We start from the raw sequence: 14,087 nt of genomic DNA, 5'->3' as shown, positions 1-14,087 counted from the left end.
ACGAGGTCTTAAGTTTTGTTCAAGCATTGTCCAAAGTGTTCTAAAAATCCATAATATATTTATTTTCCTCGATCCACGCAATTGGTTTGGGCCAGCCGCATCCAGCCAAGCTCCTCCGTTTTGTTGATGTCACGTAATTTGCGACAAATGCGGCAACGTGATGAGACGCTCTCCACATGTGTCCAAACCATAGAGTGAAACAGACGGCAAAATGGGAAAATGTAAGTTTGCGTACTCCTGGTTGGAGAAAGACGAACTTAAACAGTGGCTGAAAACAACCGCGTTATTTATTCTATTAAAAGCTTTGTTTCTTCCAAGCTTATCTGAGTTCTGCTGCATGGTTGTGCTCCACTGATTGATTTAACTACAACTGTTTAAGTTAGTTATACTGATTATATACCCTGTACAGTCTCAAAATCGGAATTGGACCATCAAGATCTGCAGCGTAAATGCAGCCTAGAAAATGTATAGTTGTATTGCAAATGATTATCTCTAACTTGATTTTTATGATCTATTATATTTAGTTATAACTTTTAACAACCTCAAACATTCAATAATGCAGTAATGCTTTTGACATTTGATCCAATAGACTTCCTATAGACCAAAAAACTGATTTTTTTACAAAATATATTATATTGCACAGATAGAGTCCTGTAAATGTGGTATAATCTTTTTATATCAATTATTACTTCGACATCTAATTTTGTCATGTTTGTTTTTAATTGTTATTTTAAAATATAACTAGACTAAAAATAAACGCTGTCAGTTGTAATGAAATTCAGACATTTTTTAGTGTTCATACATGTAAGTGCTTTTTGGGACCACTCTCTCTCTATAATTTAGGTTACACTTGCCACCTACATGCAACCTTTCCTTCTCCATCTCGCGGTTTTCATATAGCTCTGACGTCACAGATATCATGCATAATACAGAATAGCATGCATTCGAAGGCTTAAAAATCTCTCCATCCCTCTCTATCAATTTTCTCTTATTTCACTGGCATTCTTAATGGAAACTCAAGTAGTTACAGCAGCACTTTCTGCTTTCTGATCTGATCTGTGATGCAGGGCTTTGCTTTTAACCGCTTCAGATGATGGTTCAGCAGAGGACATTTGAAAAAAAGAATGCATTTTGAATATTTGTACGACTGATTCCCTCTGAGTCTTTGTTGTGTGTTGGTTGTAATGACAGTATGGGTCTTGTCTGAGTGGGGATCATTTTGTTACGAGCCACCTGTCTCTCAAAGAAATAAAAAAAAAAAAGAAAATTGGTTTGACGTGTTCTTATAACTGACAGCTTCTTCTCCTATAGACTAATGAATGGTTCTCTTTCATTCTGCCTCTTCCCTCTTTCTCTCTCTTTGTTCCTCCCTCTCATTTTGTTTGTGATTGTGTGTGGGTTGGTATGTGTGTGTGTGTGTATGGATGAACACGCTCCTGTGTGTTAGTGGGTAGCAGGCAGACCACGGCTCCCGCCTCGGTCACTGCGGCTGCGGCTGCAGTAGCCGCGGCTGCAGGCACCACAGCAGGGCTGGTGGAACAAGGTACAGGGCCCAATTCCCCCTTTCTGTCTGTAAACTCCTCTGCATATTCCTCCCATTCCCTTATTCTCTCTGCACAGTGTCTGCTGCTGGTTTTCTTTTTTGTCCTTTTCCATTTTATTTATTTACTTTTTTTCATGTTTAATTTATTTTCATTTGTGTATCTTCTTTTCCTTACCTTTGTCTTTTTCTACCCCTTTTTCTGTTCTCTTACCTTTTTCTTTTGCGTTCATTTTTTAACTTTTACTGTTTTACTTTTTAATTTCCTATAGATATTTACACTAGATGTTGCCTACACTGAAGTTTATGTTATGAATTGTTGTCTATTGAAAGAAATGTCAATAGAGCCGCCATTTTGGTACAGGGTAGCACTCCTTTGAAATGAATATGGGACCAAGGTGCAGTGGCAGATCCGCCCTAGGAAGCCACAGATATATACACTAAACACACGCATACAGTGTGTGTGTATATATATATATATATGTATATATGTATATATATTGTTATGCATTGTTATGTTATCAGACACCTTTATAAGTTACTTCTAAAACTAATGTTCGTTCACTAAACTGACAATGATTTCAAGTTTCTGGCATCAGCATCTTGTTGTCATATTTAATTTACATTTTTGCTGGTTTTCTTAAACACAATGAGCATACAGTAGGCCTAGTATTTAGTGTGAGTGGGTGCTACTTTGCCTTATGATCAGTGCAGTAAGTGACTATTATCATCAATAATGTTACTTGTTGAGCACACAATTTCATAACATAAATCGTTTCTACACCTGTACTCCGCGCAAAATCCAGGATCTTTAGATTGGCTTTAGTCTTGACTAGTGTGGTTGACATTTGTCCTGGGAACACTGTACAAATGTGGTGGCGGTTTTGACATGCTTAGGGCCTGTATGCAATATCTAATGTATATATTTTTGTTAATTTCTAGTCATTTTTAAACCTTTTTTTTTTCACAGTTTCCTTTTTTTTTACTTCATGTCATCTACTTTTGTTTTTCATGTTATTTTCTGTTATTTTTCTTTCCCTTTGCATTTTTTTTTCTTTTTCCATTTTTATTTTATTTTAACTTGTACTTTTATAACTTTTTTTAACCTTTATATTTTTTGTGAATATATAAAAATATACATTTTTTTCTCCATTTATTTTTCATATTTTCATTTCTTATTTCCTTCCCAGTTTTATTTTATAATTAACTTGTTATTTTCCTCTTTATTTCCCATTTTCTTTTCACTTTTCACATTCTTATCTGTTTCCTTTTTTCTTATTTTTTCCTTTTTCTTTTTTTTATCTCTTTTGTCTTATTTTTCTTTTCTTTTCCCTTTTTCATTTCCAATTTTCTTCCCACATTCGTTTTATTATTATTAACTTGTATTTAAAAACAATCTTTTTTTGACCTTCACTTTTTTTATTTTCTTCTTTTTATTTCCTATTTTCACTTTTTACATTCTTTTGTTTCCTTTCCTTTTTTCTCTTTTAACTATTTTTTAAATTTCTTTTCCCTTTTTCATTTCCAATTTCCTTTTTACTTCCTAGTTCCTTTTTTAACCTTCACTTTTTTGTTTTCTCCTTTCTATTTCCTTGTTTTTCACTTCCCATGTTTTTTTCTGTTTCCTTTACATATTAGTTTTTACTTTCCTATTTTCTATCTTTTTTATCTTATTTTACTTTTCCCTTTTTCATTTCCCATTTTCTTTTAACTTCCCAGTTCCTTGCTATTTTTTACTTGCCTCTTTCCCTGTTCATTTATACATCTCTATTCATTACCTTTTCATTTTCTTTGTCGTATTTGTCTATTTTTTTAATTCCATGTTCATTTACACTCCATTTTTCATCTGTTTTCTGTAAGAAATTACTTTGCCCTCCACCCATCATCCTCTTATTTCCTGTCTGTCACTCAGTGTCATTTCCTGTCTCTGCATGGGGCTAACGCATGCATGATGACTCACCCTCTACCTGTCTTTTTCTGCTGTTTCTTCTTTTTCGTTCTTGTCCTCCACACACTCTCATGTCATCATTCACCTCATTTTTTTCTTTCTTTCTTGCAGCTCATGTCTGATGTCATATGTAGCCAGACATCGGTCCTCTCAGCTGTCTGTCATCATCATTTCATTCATCTTTTATTTATTTCACAGAGGATCTACAGCGAGATCCGTGCATGATGAATGCGTTTCCCCTCCCGCTCTTCGTTTTTGAGTTCTCTCCATCATTTCTTCCTTTCATATGTGCCATAAATCACTGCCTTTTATCTGGTTTATTCTTATCCTCCTCCTCCTCATCACTTTCTTTTTGCCATTTTTATCTGACACCCATCAGCCATCTTCACTTTTATCCTCTGTATTCTTCCTTCTTTCCTTTTTACTCTGTCTTCAATATGGTCTGTGAAGTTGAAGTTCACCCCTGTTTCGGGGAGTGGAACAGTCTGCCTGCTGTTGTGCTGAATGCTGCATGAGAGGTTGGACTAATGCATGTTCACTAACTTGGGGGTGTGATGGGCTACACAGATCTGGTGCACTTATGCATGGTCAAAGCTTCTTGACAACTGTACACACTGTATCACACCTTTTTTTCATTAATCTTTGTAAAAATGCTCTGCTTTTTTATTTTCACTTTCGCTGATTCAAGTCGAACAAAATGTAGAATTGCTGTTAGTGTTTATTGGGAATACTCAGTACACAGTTTGAGGGTAAATCGCTTTTTGTTTCATATTGTGAGTTTCATATTGTAATAGTTTAATCCTGGAGTATTGCACTGAACTGCTTTAGTTATTAAATATAATAGTTTGATCAAGAACATTGACTTTTGAATCTTTTTCTTGCCCATTATGTCCATGATGCTTTGTTCATTGCATCTCCTCCAAAGCTGTTATTAATCATCGACAATTATCATAAAATAAATACAAAATAAATCAATTCCAATTGTAATGTATTCAAAATAACAGGGGTTTCCGTGGGTTTTTAATATGTATTAAAAGTTGATAAATCAATTTAGAGAAATTTAAGGCCCTTAAAAAATATTAAAAAGTCTTAAATTAGGGTATCCGTGGGGTCTTAAAAAGTCTTAATGTCTTAAATCTCAAAAGCTAAATTTTAGGCCTTAAAAAGTCTTAAATATCTTGTTATAATCTTCTTTTTAACAGGTCTTAATTTTTCTTATTTTTTTCCCCCTTAATTCCTTAATTTCTTTAATTTTCTTAGTTCTGTCATTATTGTAGACTGAAGTAATTGACAGCTATGTTTTGTCCTAATCTTGGTAAGGGTTAAAGGGTTTGTGAATGGATATATTTGAATATTAAATAAAAAAAAATATTCAAAATAACTAATAAAAAAGCTAAATTATAATTATTAAATGTATTAAATTTATCATTTTTGATAAGGCAAGTGAAAAACTTTTCTATGATATTCAAAAAAAAAAATCCTTAGCATTTAGACCTGTATAAGTCTAAAATTTTATTCACAATGGTGTTAAATGTATCAAAGTCTTAAATTTAATCTAGTGAAGCCTGCAGAAACCCTGTAAATGCTAAGGTAATAAATATTGTATCATATTTGATTATACAATGTATAGTTGTATGCTAGTGTTTGGCTAAATCTAATATAATCCTGCTAGATTTCACATGACACTGCTTTGTTTACCCTCGTAACCAAAGCTACACCGTTTTTCCTGCTAAAGGCGCCACCTTCTGGATGAACATTTTTATTTATTCATTCATTTTTCCTTCGGGTGGTATCTTTTTTTTTTATCAGGGGTCACCACAGCCGAATGAACCGCCAAATATTCCAGCATATGTTGTACGCAGCGTATGCCCTTCCAGCTGCAACCTAGTACTGGGAAACGCCTTGCATTCACTCACGCACTCATACATTATGGCCAATTTCGTTTACCTAATTCATCTAATGTGTTTGGACTGTGGAGGAAACGGGAGCATGTGGAGGAAACCCATGCGAACATGAAGAGAACATGCAAACTTCACAGAGATATGCCACCTGGCCCAGCAGGGACTCGAGCCAGCGACCTTCTTGCCGTGGGCGACAGTGTTAATCACTGAGCCACTGTGCCACCCATTTTTATTCAGTAAATAAATATTTTAGTTTAGGATTCATTTCTCATAATCAGTATTTTGTAAACAGACTGCAAGTTAAAATGTTGCCAATGTTAACGGATGAAACCCAAAGTGGCAATGAGATTTTAAAATGTATGAAAGGCATCTTAAAGGTCTTATTCAATTTCACTTTCTGATTCCTTTATATACCCTGTAGTCAATTTTAGATCCTCATTTTGCTTAAATGTTTTTTAACAAATAAAATAATATAGCAAATGATGATTTTATTTTATTATTTACTTTTTGTCACTGTATTATTCCCACAGTGGTTTATAGTTTTTGATGACTTAACCTAAAAGGGTTGTTCACAGCATGGTACTTATAGCTGTACATTTTGAATACTCAACACCTCAGCTTTAATGATAGCAACCCAGAGGAATAATTTAGATAGCATCATTTCCAGATTTTTTTCTCCCAGCTAATCGCATATAAAGAATGACAACCAATCCATCTAGCACTAAACTACTTTACATAGTTTAATCTGTGAAAAGAGCTTAATTCATTAATTTTTTTTTTCGGCTTAGTCCCTTTATTCATTAGCGGAATTAACTGCCAACTTATCCAGCATATCCACACATACACTATGGCCAATTTAGTTTATTCAATTCACCTACTGCATGTCTTTGGACTGTGGGGGAAACCAGAGCACCCAGAGTAAACCCATGCCAACACAGGGAAAACATGCAAACTCCAATCAAAAATGCCAACTGGTCCAGCCGGGGGTCAAACCTGCGACCTTCTTGCTGTAAGGCAACAGTGCTAACCAGTGAGCCAACATGTCACTCCTTCAAAAGAGCTTAAAAAACTGAAAAACAAAGAGATAAAACTGAGGTGCACATATGTGATAATTGTAAAATAATCTTTTGGCATGGATGCTAATAGATGTGAATGATCCTTTGGTAATATTGCCCAGATTTTTTTACTGGTTATGTTAGTAGTAGGGCAATATAGATAAAAATGCTATTTTTCAGCTTTATTAAATATATTGAATCACCATTTTAACTAAACAGCCATTAGCGTTTAGGTGTAGCAGGGAAAACAAATGTGATTAATTATCATTTCTTGATTTACCCAAAAAAAATGTTGTTCTGGAGATGAAGCAAGTGACATTTTTTATTTTTCCATTTACTTTTTTGAGAGGGCAGAACATGATTCAAGAATAAATGTTTACAGCTTTTCTTTCTTTCCTTCTTTTTCTTTCTTTTTTTTTAAGTAAATGCATCCTGAGTGAGGTTGAGCTGGTGCACTGAGCATGTGCCGTGGCTCAATTTGAAGGCTGTGCTTCATATTTGATGCTCCCTCCACATGCCTGCAATCAAATATTTATGTAGTGCTGCCTCTCTCTGTTGTCCTTCTTCTACCCCAGCCTGAGCACTACTGCACTATAGGCAGTTACACTACATACTGTACAGGGTTGATATCTGAATTATTCCAAATTCTTATATCCAGCTTACTTCACACAGCCAGTGCATGTAAGAAAACGTGTTTAATACAGTAGCTGTTGGGCAGAAACCTTTTATCTCCATATTGATTCAATGCTATAGGCCATTTTTTCCTGGACGTTATTGAAAAAGTATTAAAAAGAGCTTACTCTCTTAAGCTTTTAACAGTGTTGGTTAAATTACTTTAGAAAAAGTGAATAATTACTAATTACATCTTTAGAATTGTTTTTAAATTACTGTCTAAAGTTACTTATTAAGAAATTTAGTGATGCAATTAAATTTGAGCCAAACAGGACATTTTAGCTTCATATTTAAGTGTAACACCTAAAGAATAATACTCATTATATACATCAAAACACAAAACATTTCAAAGTAATCACACAATGTTTCATACATACCATTAATTGACGTACATTTCTGGATGTTTCTTATGCTTGTTTTGATAAACGAAACCTTAATCTGAAAAATATAATTATTCTGTAAAATATATTTGTAAACCAAAAAAAAAAAAAAATCTGTTTCTCTGAAAAGATTCATCAAGAACTCTTGAATTTATTGACAGCATTTAAGGCAATTAACTTTTAGGTAGCTAAAAATTAAAAGTAATCCCTTTTTATTTCTAATTATTCCATCTAATTACAGTAATTGAAGTTACGTTGTAACTACACATATATTAATAACAAATATAACATATACACATATAACAAATATTAATTTATTTTGATTGTGGAATGAAGTAATTGACAGCTATGTTTGTTCTATTCTTGGTAAGGATTAAAAGGTTTGTGAATGGATATGTTTAAAAGTTAATTATTCAATAACTAAACTATACAATAACTAAATTGTAATCATTTTGATTAGGGTAAGTGAAAATAAAAATAAAAATCCTCTGCAGATACCCCTGTGTATGTCTATAATTTCATTCATAATGGTCTTAAAATGTCTTAAATTTAACTTGAAACCTGCAGAAACCCTGTTTTATAACATGAGATTTTGGCCTAATGTATTCAAAAGCAATAAAAACAGAGCACCCCCTTATCATTAAAGGGATGGTTCACCCAAAAAAAGTTAATCTCCTGTTAATTTATTTACCCACAGGTTATTCAAGATGTTTTTGCAAATTTGTTTTTTTCCAGTAGACCATAAAATATTTAAGCTGAATTTGTGGTCCCTGGTGATTCATGTAATGGTTGTGAATGTTTATGTGGTTTTTTGGTTTAAAAATGAACACAAATTCACCAAATCAGGTCCAAATCAAAAGCCATGGTTTCTGATGACAGCGAAGCAAAGCAATCTTTTTGTCTAAGCAATTAAACATTATTTACAGTAATTAGCTTTATTCCAAAGCCTGCTCAAGCAGTTCTCAGAGCATGTAGTCCAGTCACTTCTGATGACAAAACGTTTGTCAACATTTTAAATTATGGGTGAACTATCTCTTTGAGGAACTTGAAAAAAATGTGCTTGCTGCCTCAGCGGGACTGATGCATTGAGGTACGAAATTTCAGACATTTTCCAGTCAAATACTTTGTCAGACTATTTGAGTATATATTTGGTTAAATGTTATTAATAAAAGGACACATGTCACAAGTGTCTGACTATAAATAAAATCCATGCTTACAACTTTGGAAACACAGGGTTTTATTATTTCTGTGAAAAAATTAATTAGATTTTTCCAATTTTCTAAAAAGTATCAAAGTTTGGGCATACAAGGTTTCCGCTCTGCAGCAGTATTTTAACATTATATACAAGTATGCTGATACCCCTTTTAAAAAACAGGTTTGGCTCTTCCACTCGATAGTGTTAGTGATGAAAAACTAAACTGCACCATAGTTCCCAAAGTTTTAAAATTAACTGTACAGAACAAAGAATATAACAGGGGTTCACAAACATCTCATGTAGAGTAAAAGCCTTTGCTTGTGGACCTCTTATACATTACACAAAATATGTTTGGTAACACTTAAGCACCAATTCTCACTATTAACTACTTTCTTATTACCTGCCTGTTATTAAGATACTGGCTGTTTATTAGCACATATAAAGTGCATATTCTGGATCTCTAATCCTACCAAATATTAAAACCCAACTACTACCTTAATAACTCTTAATAAGCTGCAAACTGGGAGTCATAAAGCTCATAGTTAATCGTTTGTTAATAGAAAGAATTGTACCTTAAAATAAAGTGACCAAATGTTTTTATCTTTACAGTATTTTCCTTATTAATTGAAAGCATTGGTGAACATTTGAGGAATTGGTTTTAGAGTAGTAAAACAGCTTACAAAACTGCCTGGCACAAACATTTGCCTGCTTTTTAATTATTTATTTATTTTCTATTTTTTTTGCTAAACCGTGTTTGTGCTGATTCTAGCCCTAAAACTCCTAAACTCCCTTAAAAATGATGACTGCACTGAAAAGAAGTTGACATACTTTTTTTGTTTGTTCTTGAGCCACATTTACAGCTCCATAGACATAGTCTTTTAGCTGCAGTATTTTGACCTCTTCTCCATTGCTCTCTCTCTTTCTCTCTCTCTCTCTCTTTTCGTTCTCTTTTCTTCTCTTTCTCTTGCTCTCTGTGTTAATGGCAAGGTAAGGAGCTCCACTCACTCTCGAGTATTAGATGTTAGTTCACCATTCCTGCTCTTTCTACAGGGACGCATGCTCATTTCTGCTCACTGATCTCTTTGGGCCACCAGATGGATGGATTGGTGGCCCAGATACAGTTCTTTCATGGATCTGTATCAAATACTAACCTCAAATGAACCTGTTCTTCAGTATATGACCAGAAAAACAGCTTTGGATTACATTTTTGTGCAACCACTTAATATGCATTTAAATTTTTTTATGCATAATGTCAGCAAATGTCATCCTCTATACAGTCTTAAAATTATGAAATAAACATGAAGTGTGAAGGTATTCCTCAAGATTGTGATAGGCACTAGTGCCCAAATACTAATATTAAAAGATTAAATTAATCGTTTCGGAAATTGATTTGAATTGTTTTTTCATTGTCATTTGAAATCTATTGGCAGCTATTGTTCAAAGCAGTTTGAGTGCTTGTATAGAAAATGGTCAAAATGCCCGTCACCGTTTAATCTGAGGAATAGCTCAAAATATCAAAAATGTCTTACTAATAGCCAAATCTGTATTTTCTGCGGTTGAATACTAACCAAAATAAGTGCTTTGAATAAACTGCTTTAGGGTGTATATTTTGAATATGAAATGGTAAGAGAACCATTAATGATTGAATGTTATTGAGCCAGGATTTTTTTAGTTAAAAATAAGTTTATTACGTTTTGTACTTTGGTGCTGTACAAACACTGAAAGGTATTTCCATGCATTTAAATTCCAAGGACTTTGATTGAAAAGTTCCACGGTTGTAAAATGATTTGGGTGAAGTAAAAAAAAAATAATAATAATAATAATAATTTTTTATTTTCAGTTATTTCCCTTCTCAAGGTTTATAGAATCAAAACAAAATGTGAAGGTGTAATCTTGTTTTATCAGATATATGTGGAACCATTACTTCTCTTGTGATCTGGCAGATTTAAACGTATAGCATAGTGAATTTAACTTCTACAGTCTTTTCAGTTAGACTTACTAAGAATAAATACTCCAGTTTTTATGCAAGCAGTCAATGGGGGAACTGTTCAGTCTAAAGGACCATGGGTAACACTTCATAATAAATGGTGATGTCTAGAAGCCATTTATTTGATGTAATGCTTAAAATATAATTTTTTGGATTAGCAAATAAGAGATATCATGAAATTGAATTTAGAATTCCACATACAGTAAGAAGCACTACTGTTTAAACTTTTTTTGGTAAGTTTTTTTTCTAGTGTTTTTGAGTTTCTTATGCCTTCCAAGACTACATTTAAGATAGTAAAAATAGTAAGATTTCAATACATTGGTGTATTGATTATCACATGATCTAATCTAGATGTAAGAATCATTACTTGAGGAGCACTCAATATAATCCTGAAGAAAGATCTTATTATCAGTGTTGAAAACAGCATGTGTTGACTTTGTATTTTTTTTATTCACTCTGAAGCTCAAAATATGAGCATTCATTTTAACACGTAATACTTATTTAGCATTATTAATCTCTACTGTCACTTATTTGATCAGTTTAATGTACTCTTGTTGAGTAAAATGTCAAACAATTGTTCTGACCCTAATGTTTTCAACAGTAGTGCATATAGTAATTATATTTAAGTCCACATCTACTACAGATATATGCAGCTGCAGACCCACAACATTTCAGGACACACAATCCCTGCCACGTGATCAATGACGGGGATGAACAATATATGGTTAATGACGGATGTAAATGTTATTACCATCTTCTTGATCAATATTAAAATACATATTACTAACAGTTGCCTCAGTTAAGTAAAAGTTTGAATTATTAGTATGTCAGTTTAAGATATAGAATACAGTATTTCTCATTAACAAATAGTTGTGAATACATATACAGTATAATAAAATGTATTACTACTAAGTATTTTTTCCACTTTCCACAACACTCTCAGAAATAAAGGTACGCGAGCTGTCACTGGGGTGGTACCTCTTCAAAAGATACAAATTTGTACCTAAAAGGCCCATATTAATACCTCAAAGGTAAAGTGTTCCTCTAAGGATTTTTAGGTACTAATATATACTTTTGAGGTACCAATATGGATCCTTTAGGTACAAATGTGTACCTTTTGAAAACGTACCACCCCATTATCAGCTTGTGTACCTGTCTTTCTGAGACTGTACTAATCCACTTTTTCATGTGAATCTAAACGAGTAAATCTATTCAAATAAATTTTAATGTAACACTTTATTGTTTAGATTTTCTTATATTTTACAGCAAAATTGTTATGTCATATTAAGTAACTTTAAAGAATATATCAATTTAAATTTTGTTCATGGACAATAACACAATGTGCAGACTGATATACAGTTGAAGTCAAAATTATTAGCTACCCTTTGAATTTTTTTTCTTTTTAAAAATATTTCCTAAACAATGTTTAACAGAGCAAAGAAATTTTCACAGTATGTGATAATGTTTTTTTTTCTTGTTTGTTTTATTTCATCTAGAATAAAAGCAGTTTTTAATTTTAAAGCCCATTTTAAGGACAAAATTATTAGCCCCTTTGGGCTATTTTTTTTCCGATACTCTACAGAACAAACCATCGTTAAACAATACTTTGTCAAATTACCCTATCCTGCCTAGTTAACCTACTTAACCTAGTTAAGCCTTTAAATGTCACTTTAAGCTGTATAGAAGTGTCTTGAAAAATGTCTAGTAAAATATTTACTGTCATCATGGCAAAGATAATATAAATCAGTTATTAGAGATAAGTTATTAAGACTATTACGTTTAGAAATGTGTTGAAAAAATTGCTCTCTGTTAAACTGAATCTGGGGAGAAAAAAAATAAACTGGCTAATAATTCAGGGGGGCTAATAATTCTGACCTCAACTGTATTTTTTTTTTCCAGACTCTGAAGGTTAAAATGTGAGCGTTCATTTAAATAAGTTATATTTATTTAGCATTAATAATCTCTACTGTCACTTATTTGATCAGGTGAATGTGCTCTTGTTGGGTAAAATGTCAGTAATTTGGGAGGGAAATGCTGTCATCCACTGAAAAAATGATTTTAAGTAAACTAAATAAAACAACATTAAGATCCTGATTTACTTTATTACACTCAATCTTACAAATAAACGGTATAATTTATGTTTTGTGTATGTGGATGCATAAATAAAGTCATAGTTTTAACTAATTGTTTTTATTTATGTAATTTGAGCACCAAAACACTGAGAACGCTGCGGGTCTGCAGCTGGATATTACTGACTGCTGATCTTGTTAAAATTATATAATGTATTGTTAATGACTCCTTTGTGAAAATTCTTATAATTGTTATCACTCGTTGTAACAGTCAACAGTTTTGAATACGCCAACACAAAATCTGCCCACACAGAAAGCTCATTATTAAATGTCTACCACTGTTGAGTTAGTTTATGAAATGTTTTGGCTACTTCACATGTATACTTGCATTAACTAAAGCCATTACATACATTTTCACCCAAAATGAGTGCAGATTCTGTCTGGGCCTATAGTTGTTATTGGAAGTATGATTAATATCTGCAGTCTAATGTTTCATTTTAGGAAATATAAGTCTGGGTAAATTGCCAATCTTGCAGGTTAACTGCCATATTGTAATCTGTCATTTGATGTTGTTGATTTGACGTCTCTTTCTTATTTCCTCCCACTGTAGCAGCCAAGACTTTGTTGAACAAAAAAGCAGACGTAAAGGTAAGAAGATCTGTTGAACTTCAGTGACCCAGACATGACCTTATGGCTTCTTAGTTCCTTCTCTCTTTTCACTACTGTCTTTTTTCCGTCCTGCTATCCTACTGTCAGTGCTCGCTGTTTGTTTAGAGTGTGCTCTTTTGTTGCATGATTTGTTAGTATTGTGTTTGTGTATGTGTGTATTAAGTCACGAGCATTTAATCATAGTTTTTATTTTAATGATCAAACTATATTTTAGTCTCACTCAGGTGGGGTTTTATCAGCCATTCGTCAAAACTGAATCACCTTATTAATTAATTAAAAATACTACAAATACAACATTATCATTTACTCACCCTTATGCCTTTTGTAAGTTTTTTTTGCTTGAAAATAACCTACAGTAAAATAGTTTAGTTTGAAATGTCTAAACTTCACTTTAGTGTACAATGAAAGGCCATGTTGACCACTGACTGTTCATTGTATAACAGTTGTGCGCTGTCACTGGTCTTCCAAAGCCAATTTCTATTTATACAACCCATACATGTCCTACATCTCGTCTCTGTCAGAGACTTGTAATGATTTTCAAGTAAAATTTAATTCAATCTAGCTTATTTGGATAATTATTTGACAATAAGAGTTCTTAAAAGGATACTGTAGTTCACCCAAAAATAAAAGTTTACTGTTCATTTGCTCACTTCTTTTAGGCCATTGGTGAC

The 14,087-nt window shown here is 32.9% G+C and overlaps 1 protein-coding gene across 50 annotated transcripts in view; it reads left to right on the top strand.

Moving 5' to 3' along the window:
- The window catches only part of camk2b1 (calcium/calmodulin-dependent protein kinase (CaM kinase) II beta 1), a 99,803-nt gene that overhangs the window by 50,885 nt on the left and 34,831 nt on the right, over positions 1–14,087 (top strand). For 19 of the 50 annotated variants that reach the window (XM_009301341.5, XM_009301328.5, XM_009301339.5 and 16 more), the window contains exon 13: positions 13,358–13,395. In XM_009301341.5, coding sequence (XP_009299616.1) covers positions 13,358–13,395 — 38 coding nt within the window. Of the gene's footprint in view, positions 1–1,447; positions 1,544–13,357; positions 13,396–14,087 lie in introns of all 50 variants that reach the window. The other 31 variants (NM_001271393.1, XM_073950618.1, XM_009301326.5 and 28 more) reach the window with 2 other exon arrangements.

The sequence above is a fragment of the Danio rerio genome, chromosome 5 (genome assembly GCF_049306965.1).
Source record: "Danio rerio strain Tuebingen ecotype United States chromosome 5, GRCz12tu, whole genome shotgun sequence".
NCBI lineage: Eukaryota > Metazoa > Chordata > Actinopteri > Cypriniformes > Danionidae > Danio > Danio rerio.
The sequence above is the reverse complement of the archived record's forward strand: the minus strand, read 5'-3'. Positions and strand labels throughout refer to the sequence as shown.